We start from the raw sequence: 25,278 nt of genomic DNA on the forward strand, positions 1-25,278 counted from the left end.
TCCCCATTTATCCAGGCTTGGAGCCAGCATGAAGAAACACACTGGTTTGTGCATTCCCTGTGGCTGTGTTAGAGGGTCAGGATTCTTCCAAAATAGTTATAATTTAGGACAAAACATGTGCCCTAGCAAGGCCAGAATTTGATGTCATGTTCAGTACCCAATATATTTTGGATGATGAAGAGTGTATATGATGAAGGAATTCCTTTCCTTAACCAAGCATATTGATTGAAAGGTCTCTATCCCAATGTTGCTTAAGGCTGTCAAGAGCTGCACACTGAGAAATAAGCCGATATTTCTATAACTGCTGCTAAGATTCTCCAGATTATGGATGAATACACTGAATAATACTATACCATATTACTTTGTAAAATATATTCAAGGGTAGATATTTATGGAAATTTTTTTTAACAAAGTTACTAAGTTGGAAATATAAATAAAGGCATGTTTTTAGAATTTCATATTTAAGATGTTATGTTGTTCAAAGAGTGTATACACATTATCAATGCAGAGAAGGTCTTTGAAGGTCTAGTTAAATACGATGTATGTTAAAAGGGGACTGGAATGCATAATTATAGTGCAATGGAGCAAAAGAGGTTAACATCTCTGCCTTAAAGTACTCCCTATATTAGTTCTGCATTTTGAATAAGTGACGCAAAACTGGATTTCTAGTGAAGTTATTCATACTTGTTGATTATTAGATTACATACATGCTTGAATACATCATTTGTAATTTGACCTGCGGTCAAATGCTGTTTTAACTTCAAATAGCTTTGACTAGGTGGCCCATCCATGGCTGAGGAAGCCACAGCTTGTGTTCAAGTAGTAGATCCCAATGGACATGCTCTCCTCATCCAGACCCATCTTGAGTCACTTTACTCGGTCTCATTCAAGCTCATAATGACTGTCTGCATCTTTGCATCAGTGATGCCCAATTCACTGAGTACTTTGTGAAGAAATTGCCCAGCAAAGCTCTGTGTGGGTATGCACTTTACCTTCCAGGTATGTCTCCAACCATCTCTGATCAGTTCTTTGTTTTTGGCTGGCTTCCTCACATTCCTTACTTCCTAAAAACACATTCTCAATGCATTGTCGGACCTTGCACAATTAAATGTTTTATTTACTCTGAGACCAAGATGATATTCGCTTTCAAGGCAGTCTTAACAATTTGCTTTGTACAGATCGATGAAGTGTGTATGTTACAAATGATTGAATTCTATTCCTTGTCTGAGATACTCATTGAGAGGTCTCTTTTCCATCATAAACTAAGATTGTGAGAATTGTAGTAGTTTCTCAACGGTTAGTCATAAGCTGCCAGTGCCACACTGTAAAAAAAATAATGTTAAATTTATGGTAAAATACTGGCAGCTCGCCAGAATTTTACTGTAAAAAAAAGGTGACAATATTTTTAGGTCTACAGTATAATTTTGTAGTAAAAACTATTTGTTCTTTGCAACAAATTCCAACAGAAGGGAATGTTTAACCATAGCCAGAAATTAATGTTGTGTAATAAATATGCCAATCAATAAACAATATGTATTGTCATGGTCAAACCCCAGTATAGTACATAGTTTGCATCAGTAAAGTAACAACAATCAATAGCAAGCATGTACCATTTAATTATACACATTGAAAACAATTCAATGTTTAAGAAAGTTATGGCACATTGTGGTGTATGGTGTCCTACTTATCGAATACAACCCACCATAAATCAGCTTCCATAACCTCAAAAAAACTTCAGCACGCAGAGAAAAATAAGTCTGCTAACTTAGTTTAAGTTTTTCCCTACTATTCAAGGTATGCGGTTCACCAGGAACAAAATGGTAAAAGGGGGCATGTCCTTATGCAAATATCGTAACCAGTTTTACTGAAACAGCGATTTACCGTTTTACATTTTACGTTTGTTTACCTTTGCTATTTAACAGTTTTACACTGTAAAATTAACAGATTTTTTCAGTGTAACTGTAATGCATCAATAAATGGTATTTAGCATATTTTGAAGGTAGAAAATTAACGATTTTACAGAACTTGGCTATAAAAAATAATGAAATGTATTGTTTAAGATATACAGGTACTTTTCAGTAGAACATAAGGTAACTTTCCTTTTTTCCAGAAAAGGTCTTTTACTTTCGCCATTTACAGTACTTTTACCGTTAAGTTTACTGACATTTTTTACACAGCACAATTCCAGTGGTTGGTTTGGTTCTTTCTCCTGGCTGCCCTCCAGTGCTAACAAACATGATGGTTTGGTTGGAGTGTTTTACTCATGTGTTGCAACTTACTCCTGAGCAGATTGCTTCTCCCATCATGTTGCCAGGTCATTGAGCAGCAGCTCAACATGTTATCCATGGTTGCTCTCCTGGCACACAAAAGTAACCTAACTATAACCCCATTTTTCAAATTCAATGGACCAGGCTGGATGTCATAGACTGTCTGACGTGGGAACTTGTTTCTGTGAGGCTCTGCTCATTTGAAATCAGCCCATGTCACTCTTCTCCCCATGTCTTGATCCCACGTCATCTAAACTCCATGCTGCCTTGTGCCCTCTGCTTTGGTGGTCCTCTCCTAAATCTTCCTGTAACCCATGCACCCCTTTTAAGGTATATAAATGGCATGGTGTCTCCACTACTATTATTTACATTGACACTTGTCTTTCTCATTTACACTTTAGAGAAAAGCCAAGCAAAATGACACCTTTTATTGGCTAACTAAAAAGATTACAATATGCAAGCTTTCGAGGCATCTCAGGCCCTTCTTCATTCACTTTAATAATTATTCTTCTTCTTCTTTTGGCTACTCCTGTTAGGGGTTGCCACAGTGGATCATCTTGTTCCATATCTTCCTGTCCTCTACGTCTTGCTCTGTGACACCCATCACCTGCATGTCCTCTCTCACCACATCCATAAACCTTCTCTTAGGCGTTCCTCTTTTCCTCTTGTCTGGCAGCTCTATCCTTAACATCCTTCTCCCAATATACCCAGCATCTCTCCTCTGCACATGTCCAAACCAACACAATCTCGCCTCTCTGACTTTGTCTCCAAACTGTTCAACCTGAGCCGACCCTCTAATGTCCTCATTTCTAATCCTGTCCATCCTCGTCACACCAAGTGCAAATCTAATAATAACAATTTGTAAAAGGTGCTATATAGCACCCGACCCGGCACAGACTGAGACAGAGGTACGTACTGAAATAAAACACTCTTTTATTTTTCTTCAGCCATGGGGCACGCCTTCCCTGTGTCCCACAGGCCCAACACAGTCCCAAAAACACTCACAATAACCGCAACAATCCTTCTGGCACCACCACTCCTCCTCAGGCTTAGTCCTCCTCCTCCCGACTCTGGCTCTTGATGGTGGATACTGGCCCTTTTTATAGCCCACCCGGAAGTGTTCCAGGTGCTTGATCACCTGCAGCTAATTGCACTTCCGGGTGGGGCTGCAGAGATGTCCAGGTGGGTTCCTGGCTCCATGCAGCACCTCCTGGCAGCCACCCCAGCTCCCCACAGGGTTGTGGAGAACTCCATCTCCCAGGAAACCCTGCGGGAAACTGAGGCACCATCGGCAGCCAGGGAGGCTGCCACCAAGCGTCCCGGGAGAGGTAGTGAGATGTCCATAGCTGCTCCCCCGGAATATATACAGAAGGGGCGTCCTGGCTGGGCATGGGACCCGGCCGCCTGTCACAAATTATACATTTTACTTATATAGCGCCTACATACTTTATAGTATTTGAGTTCTAGTTCCCCAAGACAATCACAATGTACCCAAAATTTAAGAACAGGAAACTTTTTACTCTTTACTTAAATGCTCAAAATAACTGCATCAGATATACAAATGTTACAAGAATACAATTATATACTGTGACGGCTGGCCGGGGCCCATGCCCAGCCGGGACGCCCCTGCAGCATATGTTCCAGGGGAGCAAGCATGGGAAACACAATATCTCCCCCTGGATGCTAGATGGCAGCCTCCCTGAGTTGCAGCAGTGCCTGGGACTCCCCCAGGGCTTCATGGGGGTTGGAGTGTTGTGCAGCCCGGTTGGGTTCCGCAGGTGCTGCAGCAGGAGCTACTGGACCCTTCTGGAGACTGGTTTCACCACACCTGGAAGTGCAGCTGGATGTCGGCAATCAAGCACCTGGAGCACTTCCGGGTGCCCAATAAAAGGAGCCAGCAACCACCACTCAGGGGCCAGAGTCAGGTGGAGGAGGACAAGGTTGCATGGGAGGAGTAGTGGTGTAGAGAAAGAGCGCTTTTGTATTGGTGTATTGTGCTTGGGACTGTGTTGTGCCTGTGGGGATTATGGGGAAGGCGTGCCCCACAGGAAAAGAAAATAAATAGTTTATTTATTTTATACGTGTGCCTCCATGTCCAATCTTTGTCGGGTCGGCCTCAAATTTTGCGCTTTTTACAATACATTATGTAATACAACCTATGGGCAATAAAATGTTTAAAGTAATATACAAAAACTCACTCATATACCACCAGTGAGCTCACTCACAATTATAAGTTTCAGTCCTGCTTCCACATTTACTGTTGGGGGCCTCACTCGTAGCTTGTGAGTATGATAGTCAAAAAAAGGCAATAGAATTGGTCCCTTGCCTTGAGGTTTTACCTCAAGCCAAATAACAAAATATGAAAGAAAATAATCGACAGTCCTTGAAATAACTTCTCACTTATATGACTTGCTCCAACTTGGTTTAGTCATCTCTCATGTCACCATGTGTAGCTCTTCATAACTCTGGATCCTCAGAAAACAACGCACTCCCTAACAGTACCCAGAGCTGCACCTACGCTTTCAAGTTTCCTGTATCTTGGACCCACTGACACTCCGTTTGTCAGCCCGTGTATCTTCTTTATCTCTCTAACTGTTCTCTTCGCGTCCTCAACGGAACACTTATTTTCCCTTCTTATTTACCTAGACAGTCATCCAACTGTTGTTTCCTTCATTCTTTTAGCTTAATAGCCACTGTCTTTCTAAAAATGTACTTTTGTATGACAAGTGTTTACTTTTCATCACCCTGACAAAAATATATATCATCCTCCATTGTTTAGCACCATCTGTGACTTGATTGATATTCATTCTTTGATATTCTCTACTGTCATGCTAAAAAATTCTCCATAGTTTGTCTCTCACTGGAAACTGGAAAAGTAAAAAAATATGTAACTAATTGTATCTCAAATGTTGTAAGTAAACTTGGATAAAGGCATCAGCCAAATAAGTGAATAAATTCAATAAATAAATCAGATTTGAGCCACTTTTGACTGTAGCCCAACATATCAACTCAAATACAGCCGCTGTGGACTTATCATATTATATTTGCTGTTGCAGCTTTTCTCTAGCATTCCTTTTGGAACTTTTGGATTGGGGCAGTTGCCCCTTTACCCTACACCCCCCCAAAAGGGACAAGTGCTATGTTGTGAAGGATTACAAATTGCTTTACCTTGAGAACTCCTTTGCCAGACATTTCCGCTATTTATTAGTGAATCGTACATTATGTTTTATTTAAATGTAGTTTTCAACAGCTTATTATCGCATACATCTATACATATAAAAGGCAAAGCCCTCACTGACATCACTAATCCTCCCACTTTCCATATAGGTGGGAAGCTGAAATTTTGTGTTCATTCCTTTCAGTGTAATTTCAAAAGTTAGTTTTGTTTCATGTCCTATTGCAACACCCAAGGAGGGAGAACAGGTGTACCCCCTAACCTGTATATATACTGTAGATAGGGGAAACCTCTCCTCCCTATTTCTGCAACTTCCAATATATGTAGGAAGCCCAAATTTCCCATGCTCATCCTTTACACTGTACTTACAAACGTTAAGTATGTTTCATTTCGCGCCGTGCCCTGTAACAAACTTTCGAAAATAACGTCTTCTTTTTGGCGGTTCTCACCATTATGCTGTAAGGAACTTTCGGAACTGTACTCTCCTTTTCATTCCTCATTTCCGTTAACAGGCGATTTATTTCATGGCAGAGACGCACAAGGGCCACCTCCGGTCCCCCTTCCTTATTCCGCACAGCCATTGTCTGCACACCTACCACATGGATGGCTCCCTGCCTATATACATTAACGACATCCCGCGCTCATGTGCCTTATCACTCGCTTCCTTACTTTCCTCAGCTATACCCTCTGACCTCCCATTCCAATTCAAACACCTCCAGTTTCCAGTAAGGGTCTGCTTCGCTATGACAATAAATAAGTAACAGGGCCAGACTCTAAAAAAGGTCGGCATTGACTTCTCACATGGCCAACTGTACGTTGCATGCTCAGCAGACAGCTTGGTCATTTTACATCCCAAGGGCAGAATTGCAAACATCGTTTACAAAGAGATCCTTACATCCTAAAAATGTGCATTTCTCATACACAATATTTACAATCATAAACTCTTTACAACAATCATCAAATTCATTCTCAATACTAAAATAAGCCTATGACAATTACATTGACGATCATGTTACGTTATTTTTAAAATGTTTCCTTTTCTTTGTCATAACTTCTTTAACACACTACGTCTCTCCTGCGAAGTGCGGGTATTTTGCTAGTGTCTTATATGTTTTAAGCTTCTTCTTACCACTGGCATTACAACAACCACCGTGCCGTCTTTGGTGCATTGACACTTCTCAAAAGCACTGGTTTTGTGAATATGGTTGTGTCAAATACATCTGGCAAGTATGCATGATTACTAGCATTCACATGGAGATAAGAGTGAAGTAAATACAAGAGTTAAAATTGTTCCTTTTGGGATTAAAGTCGATCAAATCCAGGGGTGTCCAACTCTGGGCCTGGTGGGCCGCGATGGCTGCAGGTTTTCATTCTAACCCTTTTCCTAATCAGTGAGCAGTTTTCACTGCTAATTAACTCCTTTTCCCTTCATTTTAATAGCCCTGTTTTTCAGGATTCAGTCCTCTATTGCTCAAGCGTGAGTTTGCTTTGATAAAACAAATTTGCATCATCACTATTTTTTCAGTGGTGTTGCAGTGGCTTCCTCTAAAATCCCAAAGGTATTGAGAGCATTCCTTGGGGTTTTTGTTCTTGCTTTTTGGGGCACATATTCGTACTGCAAAACGCTATCTCATCCCATAGGTTCTCTGTTGTGCTCTGGGTTGGGGGTGTGCTGTGCAGTGAAATGTTTGTGAAACCACTTTGAGATTATGAGTAATCTGTGAAATTGCACATTCTTCTTCTGGCAATATCCTTTTGAAAAAGTGTAGACTCTGGCCCTAAAGGGATGTCCATGATTGGCATCAGTTCTGCAGTAATGAAATAATCCCCAGTTGGCATTAAAAGGCAAGAAATCATTTCTCACTCTGTTATACTAACACCAGCCTGCACTGTTGATACCAGACAAGATGATTCATCCCCATTGACGTCAAATCCTGATCCTACCATCTGCGTCACAGAGCAATTACTGAGATTCATCAAACCAGATGACATTTCTTCAATCTCCAGTTATTCGAGTTTCCTAATCACATGTCCACTGTAGCCTCATCTTTCTGTTCTTAGCTGACAGTAATGAAAACCAGTGTGACCTGAAACCTTGTGTGTTCAGAGATGTATCAGAGTATTTTTCTCCTCCCTGTTAGTCTGAATAAGACTGACCATTCTCCTATGAGCTCTCTAAAAAGATGTTTTTGTCCACATACTGCTCACTGAATATGTTTTTCTCACCATTCTCTGTAAATTTTGAAAACGTAGTGAAGGGAAATTCGATGGGGGCTGCTGCTTCCTAGATGCTGGGACATCTGGTATTAAACCCTAATTCATTTAGATCATTTAGAATGTAATGTTTGTTTAAATGATGACCAAACCTCTTGGCCACATCTGGATGGATTACGTAATGTGTTGCAGCCTATTGATTATCTATTTTGAAGAACAGGCTATTTGCATTAACAAGCATAGATACCTAATACAGTTCTCACTGAGAGTATATATAATTTATTCAATTGTTAAAGTCGCTGATTGCAAATCTGTAGAGGGCTATTGCCTGGCCTGGCAGCATTGTACATCAGACAGGAACCTGCCCTGTATGGGCTGCCAGTCCTTTGCAAGGCCCTGGATGTATACAAGCATTAAACATACTTCTGTTACTATTAATGAGAGGAGAAAAACCTGTATTTAACACAGAATGAAAAAAGATGGTTGTACTTGTGTGGGGATGTGGATTATGGCCCCTTCAGGTACAATATTATACTATACTAGCTGTGTAAGCCCGTGACTATTGAAATCGTCAGAAAAAAATTGAAATGTAGAGATGTCAGGTAATTGAAAGGAACTATTCTGGGCATCTCTCTCCTATTTTTCCAACATGATCGCTTCGTTTGTGTATTAGTGGTGGGAGGAAAAGTAAAAAGGATACCATTTTGTCAATGTGTTTGCCTCACTTCTGTATTAGCGGCTAAATGACTTTGTCTTTCTTCGGAGGTTTCACTTTGCCAATGTGCTGGCCTCACTTGCGTATCCTCGGAGGTGGAGCCCTTACCCTGACTCCACCTCTCACTTCCAGGCCGGACAGACACGCACACACACACACACACACACACACTTCCACGCGTAGACATTTATATATAAGATAGAGTGCTGCAGGCTAGGTGAATTGGCATTGCTAAACTGGCCTTAGTGAGTGGGTGTGTGTGATAATTGGGTTGGAAAAACTGATGAATAGATGAATATGTTCTAAGTTAGCTATGTTATTAGTGAGTGCAGGTGTGTGTGGATAAGCCCCGTAATGCACAGTTTGCATCCAGTGCTGGTTCCTGCCTTGTGCCTGATGCTTTGGTTCCCCATAATTCAGAACTGGACTGTTGGTTTCTGACAATGGATGGATTAACCACACACTTTAAAGGACACTCTCCACTCAAAAAGTTATAGTTTTTATATGTTACGTACCCCATGTTTTGTAGTGATTGGGCAACAGAAAAATGTAATCTCATGTCTTCATGCAGAACAAGAGAAAAAAAATGTAATGATTTAATAGAACCCAAAGGTGACCAGTGCAGTACATTGGGAAAAGAAAATCTCATGCTACATAATCCACACGTTCGGTATCCAGTTGTATGCTCAAACCGTGCACAAGGCATGCTTTTTGTGCTAAAATATTATTAATAGTTATTTCAGTAAAAATCAATGTACATCATAAACAGGAAAAAAAATTCCCATAATGCTTTGCTTTTGAACTGATGACAGAACTCTTGATCAATAAATAATAAGGGGGAGAGGCAGAGCTTCAATTCAAAGGAACTGGTATTACTGTCTGCGGTGGGTTGGCACACTGCCCAGGATTGGTTCCTGCCTTGTGCCCTGTGTTGGCTGGGATTGGCTCCAGCAGACCCCCGTGACCCTGTGTTCGGATTCAGCGGGTTGGAAAATGGGTGGATGGATGGATGGTATTACTGTATGAGAATGCATTTTCATGTTTTTGATGTATACTGATTTTTCCTTAAGTAACTTATTAATAATATTTCAGCCAAAAATGAAGCTTTCTGCATGTTTTGAGCATAGGACTGGACAAACAGACATGGATCAAGTGACATGACTTTCATGAGAATTTTGTTTTCTTTTCCATGGACATTTTTCCAATCATTTGCCATCAAGCAACAATGGTCACTACTGGGTTCTATTATATCTAAATTTTTTCTCTCATTCTGCATGAAAACTTGAAATTCTAAATTTTTCTTGGCTATCACTACAAACTAAGTGGGGCAAGTAATATACTGTATAAGAACAAATATTTTGGGGGTTGATTATTCCTTTAATGAAATTGTAGGATTTTTAGTAAAGGTGACTAGAAATACTGTTTATTATACAGTATAATCAGAGTTCATCCAATTTGGCAATATTTAACTATGGAAGCCAGTCAGTTTCTGTATGGAATTTAAACATTTCAAGTAGTTTTTTTGCATGTACAGTATTCTATATTTCCTACTACATCCCAAAGATATGCTGGTTAAGTTGATTGCATCTATTAGACTTAGTTTTTAATGATCGTGGATGTGAAGGTGAAAGTACCCTACACGATGCTGGACCGGCACCTTGCATTATTTTCCATTGGGATGGACTATACTTCCCAATGACTCTGAATTGGACTTTGCAGGTTCCAACATAGATGGATGAACAACTGACAAATATGGAGGGAACATTCTGACATCACACAGATATTGACTAGAATGATCCCAGGATCCTGCATCAGCACTGATCATTGTGTCACCATGTCATCCTCAAATACACAATGGTTACTCAGTATAACCATTAATGCCCTCCAGTTGTTGTGCCAAGGATGAAATTGTTATGCACCCAGCTACCCATCCACTCATCATTCATTTTCCAGACTGTTACTCAGTTTGAAAGTCAAGGCAAGCCAGGACCTCTCCCAGCAACACAAAGGTCGCCCAGGCAAACCCCCATATTTACTCCTAATTTAGAGTTGTTAATTAACTTAAGGTGTATGTCTTCGGGTACAGTATGGTATCCCATACCATGCTGACACAAGAGGAATATGCAGACTCCAAGTAGGCAGTGCCTGTGGCAGGATTTACAGCTGGGAAGTCTGGAGCTGTGAGGCTGCAGTGCTAACTAATGTGGCACCATGCACTGCATCAGTTTAATGTGACTAAAATCAATTAGTGCTTCGAGATATCTACTACCCCAACATTCCATTGTGCTTTACACTAAATAACATTAATGAGAATAAAAGCATGAAATATTTTTATTTGACACATCGCTGAATAGGAAAAGAAAAGTGAGCTTCTCATAAAGAACAGGGCAGCACATATCTAGACTATAAATGCTCTGTGACACCCTTTTTGCCAAACGTCAAATATGGAATGGTACATTTTTAATTCCATGCTGTGTGTTGTGGGAGTGATGAATCACAAGAATGATGAGTCATTTATTGCTCTTGAAATTAATGAATAAATATAAGCAACTGTAACAAAATAAAACTAAAAAACCTGAACTTTCTTAGTACATAGGACTAAATATTTTAGCGTGGCAGAAATACTGCACAAGTACTCTGAGCCAAGTATTTTTTTGATGCAGCTGATAAATCCTTTTAACTTACAGTTTCTCTTCCAGTATTGTGTAGCATTGTTAAAAAAAGGCATGAGGAATGGATGTGGTCTTTTTTGGCACTCTGCGTTGACATTACAAGACTTTTTCAGAAGCATTTGCGGTGGACTATACTAGGGCCTGACTCGTCATACTCTTGTTTGCTGATCCACATCTGCTGGAAGGTGGACAGAGAAGCCAGGATGGAGCCTCCAATCCAAACTGAGTATTTGCGCTCAGGTGGGGCAATGATCTTGATTTTCATTGAGCTAGGTGCCAGCGCAGTGATCTCTTTCTGCATTCTATCTGCAATGCCAGGGTACATTGTGGTGCCACCAGACAGCACTATGTTGGCATAAAGATCCTTACGGATGTCCACATCACACTTCATAATGGAGTTGAAGGTGGTCTCATGGATACCACAAGTTTCCATTCCTAAGAAGGCTGGCTGGAAGACAGCTTCAGGGCATCTGAACCTCTGATTTCCAATGGTGATGACTTGACCATCAGGCAGCTCATAGCTCTTCTCGAGAGAGGAGGAAGACGCAGCAGTGGCCATCTCCTGCTCAAAGTCTAGGGCAACATAACAGAGCTTCTCCTTGATGTCTCGGACAATTTCTCTTTCTGCTGTGGTGGTGAAGCTGAAGCCTCTTTCAGTCAGAAGCTTTATGAGATAATCAGTCAGGTCACGACCAGCTAAGTCCAGACGAAGAATGGCATGGGGCAAGGCATAACCTTCATAGATGGGCACAGTGTGGGTGACACCATCACCAGAGTCCATCACAATGCCAGTGGTGCGCCCAGAGGCATACAGGGATAGCACAGCCTGGATGGCCACATACATGGCAGGAGTGTTGAAGGTCTCAAACATTATCTGTGTCATCTTTTCTCTGTTGGCTTTGGGGTTCAGAGGAGCCTCAGTAAGCAGGACAGGGTGTTCTTCAGGTGCTACACGTAGCTCATTGTAGAAGGTATGATGCCAGATTTTCTCCATGTCATCCCAGTTTGTAACAATGCCATGATCAATTGGGTACTTCAGAGTCAGGATTCCTCTTTTGCTCTGTGCCTCATCCCCAACATAGCTGTCTTTTTGTCCCATACCAACCATCACGCCCTGGTGCCTTGGGCGACCAACAATGGATGGGAAGACAGCTCTGGGAGCATCATCTCCAGCGAATCCGGCTTTGCACATGCCTGAACCATTGTCAACAACCAATGCAGCAATTTCAACTTCCATAACTGGGAGCAGATGTTCAGCCTCGGATGTGACAGTCAGTTGACACACTACTAATGTATGACTCATGGACAGAAATGAAGTGTTTATTTATAATCATCTAGTGACAGTTACAAAATCTCACGAGAAAACACATAGCACTTCCTGTGATAAGATCCACCCACTTTCAAAAAGTGAAGAAATGTGGAGGCTGGTGGTATGGCAGCCATTTAAACAGAATACAATAGGCCCACTGAGCTTTAGCAACTCAAAAGACCCAAAGTTTATGATCCATATGTTTGTATTTTTAATTACTTCAGACCCACCCGTTCGATGCACAGTTCCATATATTGTACCAAACTCTTACAGGATTCCTATAGAAAAATCGGGAGTGGTCTCCCCTAGACTTTCTCGTATACTCAGATACGGGGATGGATATTTGAGGAGTAAATCGCAAGACAATGATTATATTTTTACCAGCAGCAGCGCAAATACACTTGACTTGGGCATTCCTAGTTTTCATCCTCTTTCTCTGTATGTTTACCATTCGTTTGCTCAGAGGTTGATGCGCTTGCTGCTTCATGAGCAGCTCTTCTTTTCTCCACCCGTTTCTTCTCTTCTTTTAACGTTAAAACTGATTAAGTCAGTGTTTGTGTTGCAATTGCTCAATTTTTCACTTATGCTGGCACTTAAGTGTTCAATCTGCTTCAAGAATGATTTAAGATATGAAGAGGGAGAGGAAGTGATGGCAAAGGTGGGTGGGAATGAGAACGGCGCCCGTATGCATACGCTGCACGGCCACCCTGCTGATCGATGCCAGTAGTTGATTCTACAATAAAATAAAATTAAAATAAAAAGAGGAATAACATTGGAGGTCAATTATCACTCCAAAAGCGGATGGTGGACATCACGTAGTATATGAGTACCAAATTTCAGGTCAATCATTCAAACGGTTTGCGAGCTACAAATGATTTAAAATCCTGGACAGACAAATGAACAGCCACGGTAGCGTATTATATAAGAAGATATTATGTGCATTAAAGAACCATCAACAACAAATCAAATCAAATGAATAATATATTGAACAATTATTATAAAAGTAAAGTTGAATAAATCCAACTCTACAGCTGCATGAATAAAAAACAAAGTTGAGTATGTGTTCAGGTAAAGTATCACTTCCGGCTGATGGATTTGGCCCAAAAGTTAATACAGATGTACAGTTTTGGTGTAGCAACCACATGCCAAATTTCATCCATTTACTGTATCTCAGTGGTCCTCAATCACGGTCCTGGAGGGCCACAGTGGCTACGAGTTTTCATTCCAGCCAGTGTCCTAATTAGAACTCAGTCCTTGCTGATAATGACAGTTGGTGTTTAACTTTATGTCTTGTTAGCGCTTTCATTCATCAAATACAAATCGGAGGTCCTAAATTACAGCCCTGGAAGTCTGCTATGGCTGCAGGTTTTTACTTTAACCAGTTTCTTAATTAAAACCCTTTAATTTACTACTAAAGCAATAAGTTTTTTGGGCTTAATTTTAGTTCTCTTGCCTGTTACCATTCAAAACCCTTAATTGCCTATTTTAGATTTTAGTAGCTGCATTTAAGTTTTAATTGTTGCCCATTTGCTTAATCAGACATTAGTTAAGGGCGGCACGGTGGCGCAGTGGTAGCGCTGCTGCCTCGCAGTTAGGAGACCCGGGTTCGCTTCCCAGGTCCACCCTGCGTGGAGTTTGCATGTTTTCCCCGTGTCTGCGTGGGTTTCCTCCGGGTGCTCCGGTTTCCTCCCACAGTCCAAAGACATGCAGGTTAGGTGTATTGGTGTTTCTAAATTGGCCCTAGTGTGTGCTTGGTGTGTGGGTGTGTTTGTGTGTGTCCTGCGGTGGGTTGGCACCCTGCCCGGGATTGGTTCCCTGCCTTGTGCCCTGTGTTGGCTGGGATTGGCTCCAGCAGACCCCCGTGACCCTGTGTTCGGATTCGGCGGGTTGGAAAATGGATGGATGGACATTAGTTAATAATGAGATGCAGATAACCAATAAACCAATAACCTGCTTACCATGAAGTATCTGTGATACAAAATGTTTAAAAATGAATGATAGGGAAATTGGAAGGACCATTAAGTTTAAATCTATTCTGATCCATAGAACACTTGGATAACGTTCTTACAGAAGGAAACTCTACAGTGCAATTCAAAGTGCTCTTGGATGAATGCAAGCATTAACAAGCCAAACGGTTCAATACCAAGTTTCATTATCAGCATGGACTGCTTTCTAATTAGGAAACTAGTTGGAATAAAAACCTGTAGCCACTGCGGCCCTCCAGGACCGTGATTGAGGACCCCTGATTAAGTTGCGTTTTTTGAGTTATCATGTTTACACACACGCACAGACACTTAAAAAACAGTATTTTCAGTCTCGGAAAGTTTAAAACATCAAGACTCATCAAAATCTTGAGATCAAATTTTTTTATGATAATTATTCTTTCTCTATACTTCATATATGAGAGAATTATTTTATGTCAGTATGACAAGCGTTTTGGAATGTTGCTGTGATAAATTAATATTGTTATTTGGGAATTTCTCAATTACCCATTCTTTTTAACTTCTAAACTTACATTGAACTAGATAAGCAATGCATTTTAAATAGATGAGTGTGGCAATTTCGGGTAGAGCAGTCGGGGTGGTTTGCTGATGACATTGTGATCTGTAGTGAGAGTAGGGAGCAGGTTGAGGAAACCCTGGAGAGATGGAGATATGCTCTAGTGAGGAGATGAATGAAGGTCAGTAGGACTACTAGGACAGAATACATTTGTGTAAATGAGAGGGAGGCCAGTGGAATGGTGAGGATGCAGGGAGTAGAGTTGGCGAAGGTGGATGAGTTTAAATACTTGGGATCAACAGTACAGAGTAATGGGGATCATGGAAGAGAGGTGAAAAAGAGAGTGCAGGCAGAGTGGAAGAGTGTCAGGAGTGATTTGTGACAGAGGGGCATCAGCAAGAGTGAAAGGGAAGGTCTACAGGACGGTAGTGAGACCAGCTATGTTATATGGGTTGGAGACGGTGGCACTGACTGGAAAGCGGGAGGTGGCAGAGTTAAAGATGTTAAGATTTGCATTGGGTGTGACCAGGATGGACAGGATTAGAAATAAGGACATTAGAGGGTCAGGTCAGGTTGGGAGACAAAGTCAGAGAGGTGAGATTGCGTTGGTTTGGAAACGTGCAGAGGAGAGATGCTGGGTATATTGGGAAAAGGATATTATGGATAGATATGAGGAAGGCCTACGAGAAGATTTATGGATGTGGTGAGAAAGGACATGCAGGTGATGGGTGTAACAGAGCAAGATGACGAGGAAACGAAGATATGGATGAAGATGATCCACTGTGGCGACCCCTAACTGGAGCAGCCGAAAGAAGTCGGGGTGGTTTGCGTAATGACGTTTTCTGTGGCTATTTCGAAATGCATTCTGGGGCGTTGGAGGTAAAAGACTTGCGGTGTTGAGGGAGTTTGTGTGCTGGTGCTGCAGCCCAGTCGTCATTGTAAACGATATTTAAGGTGGGTAAAGGTGATTGTAGCTGCAATGTGAAAAGATGGAGTGTTGTTTCACGACCATGCGGTGGCATTTTTATTGTAAAATTGTTAAAAAAAAAAAAAGTGTTCTACGTTCATCTGCCCAAAGTATTGTGGAGCGCTATTGTCACAAAATAAGCAGTAAAGGCGTTGCTACTTAATAACTCGAAACATTAAGTTAAAACAAGTCATTTTAGCAATAGTTCGCAACCTAACAGTTTAACATGCAGCCATTCATTTTATTTCCTCGCTTTCGGGTATAACTTAGACATTTGTTAGTGTTCGTTTCCTAACGGACTGGATGAGACGTCAAGCAAAATTACACCTTTTATTGGTTAACAATAAATATTACAAATATACAAGCTTTCGAGGCAACTGGACTTAAAATTTTTAAGAACTTTTTTTTTTTTATGGTAAAGTGGATTAATGTAGCTGCGATATCAACCGAGTATTTCTGAGTTTTCGGCCCATACGAATCCGCCATGTCATTAATGTTTTAAGGGGTGGAAAACCCGCAGTGCCTCTTCAACTCAATTCGTGTGGGATTAGTTTTACGATAGGAGGAGTAATTATTCACACATGACCTCAAAACCTAATCCCGTCCGAATTATGGGTGGCACGTTTGCTTCTCAGAACTGAATTTTTCTGGGTTTTTTTTTTTTTTAGATACTCGCCGGTTAATTACCCCGTGCAAATCGACATTTCAGTAATATTCGTTTATTTGAGAGTTTCGAATGGTAATAAAATTATGCAGGTTCTCCTGTAAGTGAGTGGTAACTCTGAGGCTAGGGATCTGTGCCGTTAATCGGAATTCGAATCCCATAAACGCCAAAAGTGTCTCTGCTCAGTTGAGCCCCAGAACGAGGCCCTTAACCTGCAATTGTTCCGTCCTGGGTATGCCGTTAATCAGCACCAAGCCCTGCGAGCAGGTCCTTCAACTTGCAGGGAAAACTCGGGGGTTGGTGGCAGGATTGGCACTCAAGGCACTGGTGCTGAGGTGTCACCCGTTGCACCCTTGCACTCGGATTTCAATTACTTTACCCAGTCGATGTCCTCCTTGTTGTGCACGCTGAATATTTTGGGGCAGGTGTGGTGTGTGAAGGCTCACCGATCAACAGTTTATGCAGAAAAGCGGGTGGGTAAGGAGCAGCTGCCCCCATGGAGCCGTGAACGGACATACTGTTCTAGTAAATGACAGTTGCTAATAGATAGATAGATAGATACTTTATTAATCCCAATGGGAAATTCACATTCTTCAGCAGCAGCATACTGATACAATAAATAATATTAAATTAAAGAATGATAATAATGCAGGTGAAAAACAGACAATAACTATGTATAATGTTGAATGTTAACGTTTACCCCCCCGGGTGGAATTAAAGAGTCGCATAGTTTGGAGGAGAAACGATCTCCTCAATCTGTCAGTGGAGCAGGACAGTGACAGCAGTCTGTCGCTGAAGCTGCTCTTCTGTCTGGAGATGATACTATTAAGTGGATGCAGTGGATTCTCCGTAATTGATAGGAGCCTGCTGAGCGCCCTTCGCTCTGCCACAGATGTTAAACTGTCCGAATTGATTTTATCCATACATCAGATCTCTTCATTAATTTAGTCATCCCGTCCAATTAGGTCCTTACTTACCGACAAATGAACTGTCAGTAAGATTCCTAAAAAATAAATGAGCAGGACTGTATTGTGCAGTATATATGAACGTTTGGCAAAAAAGCATGAAAATGTGTAATGAAGGTATCATCACTTAAGAAATTAGAATAAATTGTATAATAAGTAGTGTATTACTTATTACTTTGTATGTACAATGACTGTACACAGCATTTTAGGAAAAGTTACAGAACTACTTGTAATGTGGACATGTCTAAAGTGGTGCTAGTGGCCTTCTGAATTTGAAAATGAAATGCAGAATATGCAAATTGAAGGAATATTAAGCTTTACCTCTGTGTGAATTATCAAAAGACTAAGTAAACTGTAGCTCGTCTGCTTGGTGAATCATCACCGATGTACAAGTTGTAATGTACATCTTAAAGGTCCTCTATTGCAGGGGTCCTCAACCACCGTGGCTGCAAGTTTTCATTCTAACCCTTTCCTTAATTAGTCACCTGTTTTTGCTGCTAATAAACTTGTTTTGAATTAATTTTAATTGACTTGCTCTTAAAGACTCGGACCTGTTAATTTTTTTTTCCTTAATTAGCTGCCAAGCAATAAGGAGATATAAAATGAGCCAAAACATGACCATCAAATGTGACCATCATACAATATCTGAAAATAGAGAAATGTGAAGATGTTAGGAAAGTTAGTCTGCTCGGGTCCACAAAACATTTTAATAGTGTTCTTAAAAAAGAGAAAATCAACAATTTCGGAAATGTATGCTATTGCACAACGAGAGCAGCATCAAGCCATGGAATTAAAGAATGGGTTTAATTAACAAGACTTGGCCTCTAAGTAAGCAACTGGCTAGAGTGAAATTGGTTGGAGTTTGAGGCCCTGACTTAGTTGGTCTTCTGTTGGCTCACTCACTTCACATTTCATTTCTGTTTGGGTGCCATTTAAGGAAAGAAATTAAACAATTCAGGGGAAGTAAGTTAAAATTAATTCAAAAGATGTTAATTAGCAGCAAATACAGGTCACTAGAAAAGGCTTAGAATGAAAACCTGCAGCCATTGTGGTCCTCCAGGACCAGAGTTGGAAACCCCTGTTCTGTTGTGCACTTTTAATGCATTCTTTCTGTCGCGGCCTGATAAAGTATTATTTTAACACCAAAAATTTCTTAATATGTTATTACACTGCAGTTTTTCTGACTCTGTTTTCCTCAGACTGAAACTACAGTATATTTGCACTGTGTGATGTGGTAAAAGTGCAAATTACAAAACTGCTGGTTTATTGGATCATTTCCTTCAAATAAAGTGTATGGCTGGAGAAGGACATAGTAAGCCATCTTTATGTTACATTGAGCATGTGCCACATTAATTCAAATTTTTTTGTTTTGGAGGATGTGCAAAATGAAAATTGCAATTCACTATCAACTGGCTAAATAATATGGAGTCTGCAAATTTCACAAAATAACCTTTATAGCCTATGCAAAAGTTTTTATTTTACTTCAGGGCCTGCATAAATTCTTTGCAGGGTTGGCGCCCCACCCAAGGACTGTTCTGTCCTCGGGCTCATTATTCTGGGATTGGCTCTGCTACCCATGATTTAACACTAGAATTACCAGAGCCTACGAAAAAACTCGTAAATCCGTCCCACCTTAAATCGCGTCTTAAATCCGTTTGCACCTCTCCGCCAGAGTCCTTTGTCATCTAAATGTGCTGATAAACACAAGCTACTAGCAGCCAGCTATTCCATCCCCCCACCGACTTAGAATGAACTTCTCTCCTAGCTCATGCCTTGCCTTGATTTGATTACCTGGGATTGAAGTGGAGTTTTACAGTGGAAATAATTCTAGCGTTATTTGGAATACACGCATTTCATGTGTGTTCCATTTCTATAGTAGGCTGTGCAAACACATTTTTAAAACAAACGTTTTTCATATTCTAATAGTAAATGACAAAATGTAGGCATAAACTATATAACTTATGAAGCCTGAAGTCCATATATCAAAGAAACACTTTCACAAAAGGTACAAATAAGAGAACACATGCGCTTTCATTCAAAAAATGTAAAAAAAAAAAGCCGTGTTACCATGCCACATTGAAACACTTACTACAACCGCCGCGGTGGCGTAATGGTATCAGCTACTGACTGGGGATCAGAGGGTGGTGAGTTCGATCCCGCATGGCTCCACTTCGAGAAATGAACTGCATTTATTCTTACAATTTTAGAATAACAACATAAATTTGATTTCAGTCTGTAACAGCCAGTGTAACTTATGATACTGGTAAAGGTTAGCTTTTTTTTTTTTTTTTTTTTTAATTCACTTTTCATTCTCGCAGTCGCATTCAGAATCAATCCATACAACCCCATCTGACACAGCTGGTTTCACATAAATAAAAGTGCACTTTTATTCAAGACTATAACCGAAGAATAAAGAAAGCAAGTTACAGTTGGTGGTTGATACGACAGCTTGCGTGGTGCAATGTTAAGAACTGCTGATTTCCGATCCGTGTTATATAAAATCATCACATTCAAATATTAACAGTTCCCACACACCCAAGGTCCGCCATTCCTACATTTACGACATGTGTACTTGTTGCAGTGTACACACCTCTCTGTGCTATGGTTCCTATTACAGTGAATGAGCACCTGACACTGTACTTTCTTCCCTGGGGGAAGCTGAGGTCTTAGAACGGAAGTTTGTTGACGCTGTATCATCTTTTCTTTTTCCATCGCCTTTTCCTGTAAGAAGCGACGACGAAGTTCCTCTGCAAGGTGAGCCATGAACACTCTTCTTTTCTCAGTGGACCCCGTGCATGCCTTATACAGTACATGTGCGTTCATCGCTGCTAGGTCAAGGATGTTGTACAACACAGCAACCGGCCACCTGCGTGTTCCTGTTCGCACTGAACAAGCACGCGCCTTCTGGTCCATGATGTCAACACCACGCTGGGGAAAAAAAAAGACAAATATATGTGACATTTTGAAGAAATCATTTTATCACCAGAATAGCACCAGAATACTTCGTCACACTAATATGTTTTTCATTAGCATACCTTCATGTGGTTGTAGTCTGTGACCGTGTTTGTTTTTTTTTTTTTTATCTTGCCCAGTCTCCACATCATGGTGCATTGTGCTGAGAATGCAGACAGACTTCATCTTTTTGGGCACATACACTGTCAGCATGGCACTGGGAGATCTAAACACCAGCGTGGAGAATTGTTCATGTACTGAACTGACTTTAGCTGCAGGTGGAAGTTCCCGTCGCACTTCATTCATGGTGCCAAGCAGAGTTGTATTGCGGTGCAGCAGTCTATTAGCCAGCGAAAGTGACGTGAAGAAGTTGTCTGTTGTTACGGTTCTGCCTTTGTCCAGAAATGGCTCCATAAGCTTTATGACCACAGACTCGGAAAGTCTTTCTCCCGTGGGACGACTGGGATCTTTTCCTAAATAAGGAGTGGCATTGCACATGTACTTTGTCTCCAAATCTGCCGCAATCCAAAAAAGCAGAACCGTAACAACAGACAACTTCTTCACGTCACTTTCGCTGGCTAATAGACTGCTGCACCGCAATACAACTCTGCTTGGCACCATGAATAAAGTGCGACAGGAACTTCCACCTGCAGCTAAAGTCAGTTCAGTACACGAACAATTCCCCACGCTGGTGTTTAGATCTCCCAGTGCCATGCTGACAGTGTATGTGCCCAAAAAGATGAAGTCTGTCTGCATTCTCAGCACAATGCACCATGATGTGGAGATTGGGCAAGATAAAAAAAAAAAAAAAAAAACACGGTCACAGACTACAACCACATGAAGGTATGCTAATGAAAAACATATTAGTGTGACGAAGTATTCTGGTGCTATTCTGGTGATAAAATGATTTCTTCAAAATGTCACATATATTTGTCTTTCTTTTTTCCCCAGCGTGGCGTTGACATCATGGACCAGAAGGCGCGTGCTTGTTCAGTGCGAACAGGAACACGCAGGTGGCCGGTTGCTGTGTTGTACAACATCCTTGACCTAGCAGCGATGAACGCACATATACTGTATAAGGCATGCACGGGGTCCACTGAGAAAAGAAGAGTGTTCATGGCTCACCTTGCAGAGGAACTTCGTCGTCGCTTCTTACAGGAAAAGGCGATGTAAAAAGAAAAGATGATACAGCATCAACAAACTTCCGTTCTAAGACCTCAGCTTCCCCCAGGGAAGAAAGTACAGTGTCAGGTGCTCATTCACTGTAATAGGAACCATAGCACAGAGAGGTGTGTACACTGCAACAAGTACACATGTCGTAAATGTAGGAATGGCGGACCTTGGGTGTGTGGGAACTGTTAATATTTGAATGTGATGATTTTATATAGCACGGATCGGAAATCAGCAGTTCTTAACATCGCACCACGCAAGCTGTCGTATCAACCACCAACTGTAACTTGCTTTCTTTATTCTTCGGTTATAGTCTTGAATAAAAGTGCACTTTTATTTATGTGAAACCAGCTGTGTCAGATGGGGTTGTATGGATTGATTCTGAATGCGACTGCGAGAATGAAAAGTGAATTAAAAAAAAAAAAAGCTAACCTTTACCAGTATCATAAGTTACACCAGCTGTTACAGACTGAAATCAAATTTATGTTGTTATTCTAAAATTGTAAGAATAAATGCAGTTCATTTCTCGAAGTGGAGCCGTGCGGGATTGAACTCGCCACTCTCTGATCCCCAGTCAGGAGCTGATACCATTACGCCACCGCGGCGGTTGTAGTAAGGCTGTCAATGCGGCATGCTAACGCGGCTTTTTTTTTTTTTAATTTTTTGAATGAAAGCGCACGTGTTCTCTTATTTGTACCTTTTGTGAAAGTGTTTCTTTGATATATGGACTTCAGGCTTCATAAGTTATATAGTTTATGCCTACATTTTGTCATTTACTATTAGAATATGAAAAACGTTTCTGTTTTAAAAATGTGTTTGCACAGCCTACTATAGAAATGGAACACACATGAAATGCGTGTATTCCAAATAACGCTAGAATTATTTCCACTGTAAAACTCCACTTCAATCCCAGGTAATCAAATCAAGGCGAGGCATGAGCTAGGAGAGAAGTTCATTCTAAGTCGGTGGGGGGATGGAATAGCTGGCTGCTAGTAGCTTGTGTTTATCAGCACATTTAGATGACAAAGGACTCTGGCGGAGAGGTGCAAACGAATTTAAGACGCGATTTAAGGTGGGACGGATTTACGAGTTTTTTCGTAGGCTCTGGTAATTCTAGTGTTAATAGGAAAAGATGCATGGATGGGCTCGGTAAATAACAACATGCCGCACTGCCCCCTCCAACACCAACACACAGTAGCAGGATGGCAGCTCATTTATCAAGTGAAAAGCTTGTCCCGAAAACTGGCAGCATCTTCTCAGTCATTTGAACGTGGTTTGGTTATCCAGAGTCCAAGATAGAGCAAACCACTGTAAAGTTTGTCTGACGGCTGTGGCCACTAAAGGTAGCAGCACAACAAAGTTATTTCAGTGTCTCAGTCAGAGGCATACAGCCGAGTGGCAGGAGTCTGTAGCCCTGTGAGACAAACAAGCTATCGGCAGCCACCAAATGCCTGCTAAAAAGCAGATAACAATAGTGGCAACCTTTTCATGTTGCATTCTGTATGATAAGAATGGACCCCGGTGGAAAATTGCATATTACTAATACAGTGGGGAAAAAAAATTGGTTCATTCAGATGATAAATAAAATTAACCCCAGATATGAACTACCAAGTCAAAAGTGTTTTGCTTTATTGGCCTTGCCTCAGCTATACAACAGTACACGTGTTGTTTTATTCCATTATATCAGACCTGTGGTCTAGCCGAAACATGCCACCATACATGACTTTGACGGTGCATTTTGTGGCCAACGATTGGACACTGCAAAGTCTCGGTCTTGAAACCTCTTACTTCCCCAGTGACCATACCAGTGAAATAATCGCCCAGGAGCTGAAAGATTCATTGCCATCCTGGAGCCTCAATGAAGACCGACATGTATTTATGACTACAGACATTGGCACTAACAATTGGATCCTCCTTCAGTGTTTTGGGCACATATTGCAGAACACCACAAATGAGTGTCTGAATGACAAAATATTCATTAAATCAAATTAATTAATTAAAATGGAGTTTTTCTAAAATGTGCTTTAGGAAGTTTTTTTTTTTTTTATTGATTAGACAAAGCTGAAACACTTAAGCTAGTTCTAACCCATCACATTTTAGAAATAGTAGCTAAATAGTAAATGATCTGTTTAAAATATAATTTAATTTGCATACTTATACATGTGTTTTTTTTTTTTCTTTTCATGTTACGGCCAAAACCTGAAGTTCAGCCAGTTCCCGAATTGGCCAGCCGTTTCGCATTTTGGCCGCGAGGTGTGGCCAAAGTCCGAATTACTAGAAATGACTTGTGTTTTGCTACTTAGCTGGCCATTTCACGAAGTGGCGGGAACTCCCTGGTCAAAATCCGACTCGCTGATGTAAGACTGACTGCTCAAGGTGCGAAGATGCTTAAAAACTTTCAGATGCAGCTTCAGTAGTGAGTTTTCCATTCTTCACGAGAAACTGCTCAGCGGACGCCACTTGAGATGGCCTTCCCCTCACCCAGACACTAACCTTAAGGTCAATAAAATAGGTCCCTGATGCTAACTCACTATTTTAGGGCTAAAATGATAACAGAAATGTGAAACCTACTTGTATACCTAATCTTAATTATTGTGAAACAACCAAGTGGCGTCCGCTTTCTGAACAAGAGCTGCCAAAGCTACACTCGATGCAATTGCAATACCAAGTGCGCAACAAATCGCTGCTCATGCCTTTTTTCTTCCGACTTTGGCCGATCGCCCCATGCCATTTCGCAAACTGGCTGGGCAAATCCCAAAATCAAGGAAAAGATCGGACGTTGGCCGGTCAATTTACAGCGACATTGGCCATTTCCCGTTTTGGCTGAACACTTCCCGCTTTGGCCAATTTTCGGGTTTTGGCCATAACATATCTCCTCATAATGTATAATACTCTACCATGGTTGTCCGTTTGTCTGTCCAGGATTTTAAATCACCTGTAGCTCGTAAACTGTTTGAACTATTGACCTGAAATTTGGTACACATATACTACATGACCTCTACTATCCGCTTTCGGGGTGATGATTGACCTCCAAGGTTATTCCTCTTTTCATTTTTATTTTATTATAGCACAGCAGGGCAGCCATGTGGCGCATGTGTACAGCACCGTTCTCATTCCTGACCCCTTCATATCTTAAGTCATTCTTGAGGCAGATTGAAGATTTAATTGCCAGCTTAAGTGAAAAATTAAGAAAAACGTACTAAGTAATTGCAACACAAACACTGACTTAATCGGTTTTAACGTGAAAAGATGCCAATGAAAGAAGAGAAGAAGCAGGCCCTCTGCATGAATGCCTTTGTAGATTTCGAACTGTGTTTTGGGTCATTGTCTTGTTGGAATATCCAACCTCTGCATAACAACAAACTTTGTGACTGATGCATGAACATTATCCTGAAGAATTTGTTGATATTGGGTTGAATTCATCCAACCCTCAACTTTAACAAGGGCCTCAGTCCCTGAACTAGCCACACAGCCCCACAGCATGATGGAACCTCCACCACATTTGACAGTAAGTAGCAGGTGTTTTTCTTGGAATGCGGTGTTCTTCTCCCGCCATACAAAGCTCTTTTTGTTATGATTAACTCAATTTTTGTCTCATCAGTCCAAAGCACTTTGTTCCAAAATGAATCTGGCTTGTCTAAATGAGCATTTGCATACAACAAGCGACTCTGTCTGTGGTGTGAGTGCAGAAAGGGCTTCTTTCTCATCA

General features: G+C 41.0%; 2 protein-coding genes across 2 annotated transcripts in view; both read right to left on the reverse strand.

The window, feature by feature from the left end:
- The window catches only part of LOC114665624 (calcium-binding protein LPS1-alpha-like), a 116,706-nt gene that overhangs the window by 24,831 nt on the left and 66,597 nt on the right, over nt 1-25,278 (reverse strand). The gene's annotated exons all lie outside the window — the stretch shown is intronic.
- Nucleotides 11,138-12,295, reverse strand: LOC114665626 (actin, cytoplasmic 2-like). Its single transcript, XM_028820236.2, has one exon. The coding sequence runs from the start codon at nt 12,278-12,280 to the stop codon at nt 11,153-11,155; it is 1,128 nt and encodes a 375-aa protein (XP_028676069.1). The 5' UTR covers nt 12,281-12,295; the 3' UTR covers nt 11,138-11,152.

This window comes from Erpetoichthys calabaricus, chromosome 15, assembly GCF_900747795.2.
Source record: "Erpetoichthys calabaricus chromosome 15, fErpCal1.3, whole genome shotgun sequence".
Taxonomy (NCBI): Eukaryota; Metazoa; Chordata; class Cladistia; order Polypteriformes; family Polypteridae; genus Erpetoichthys; species Erpetoichthys calabaricus.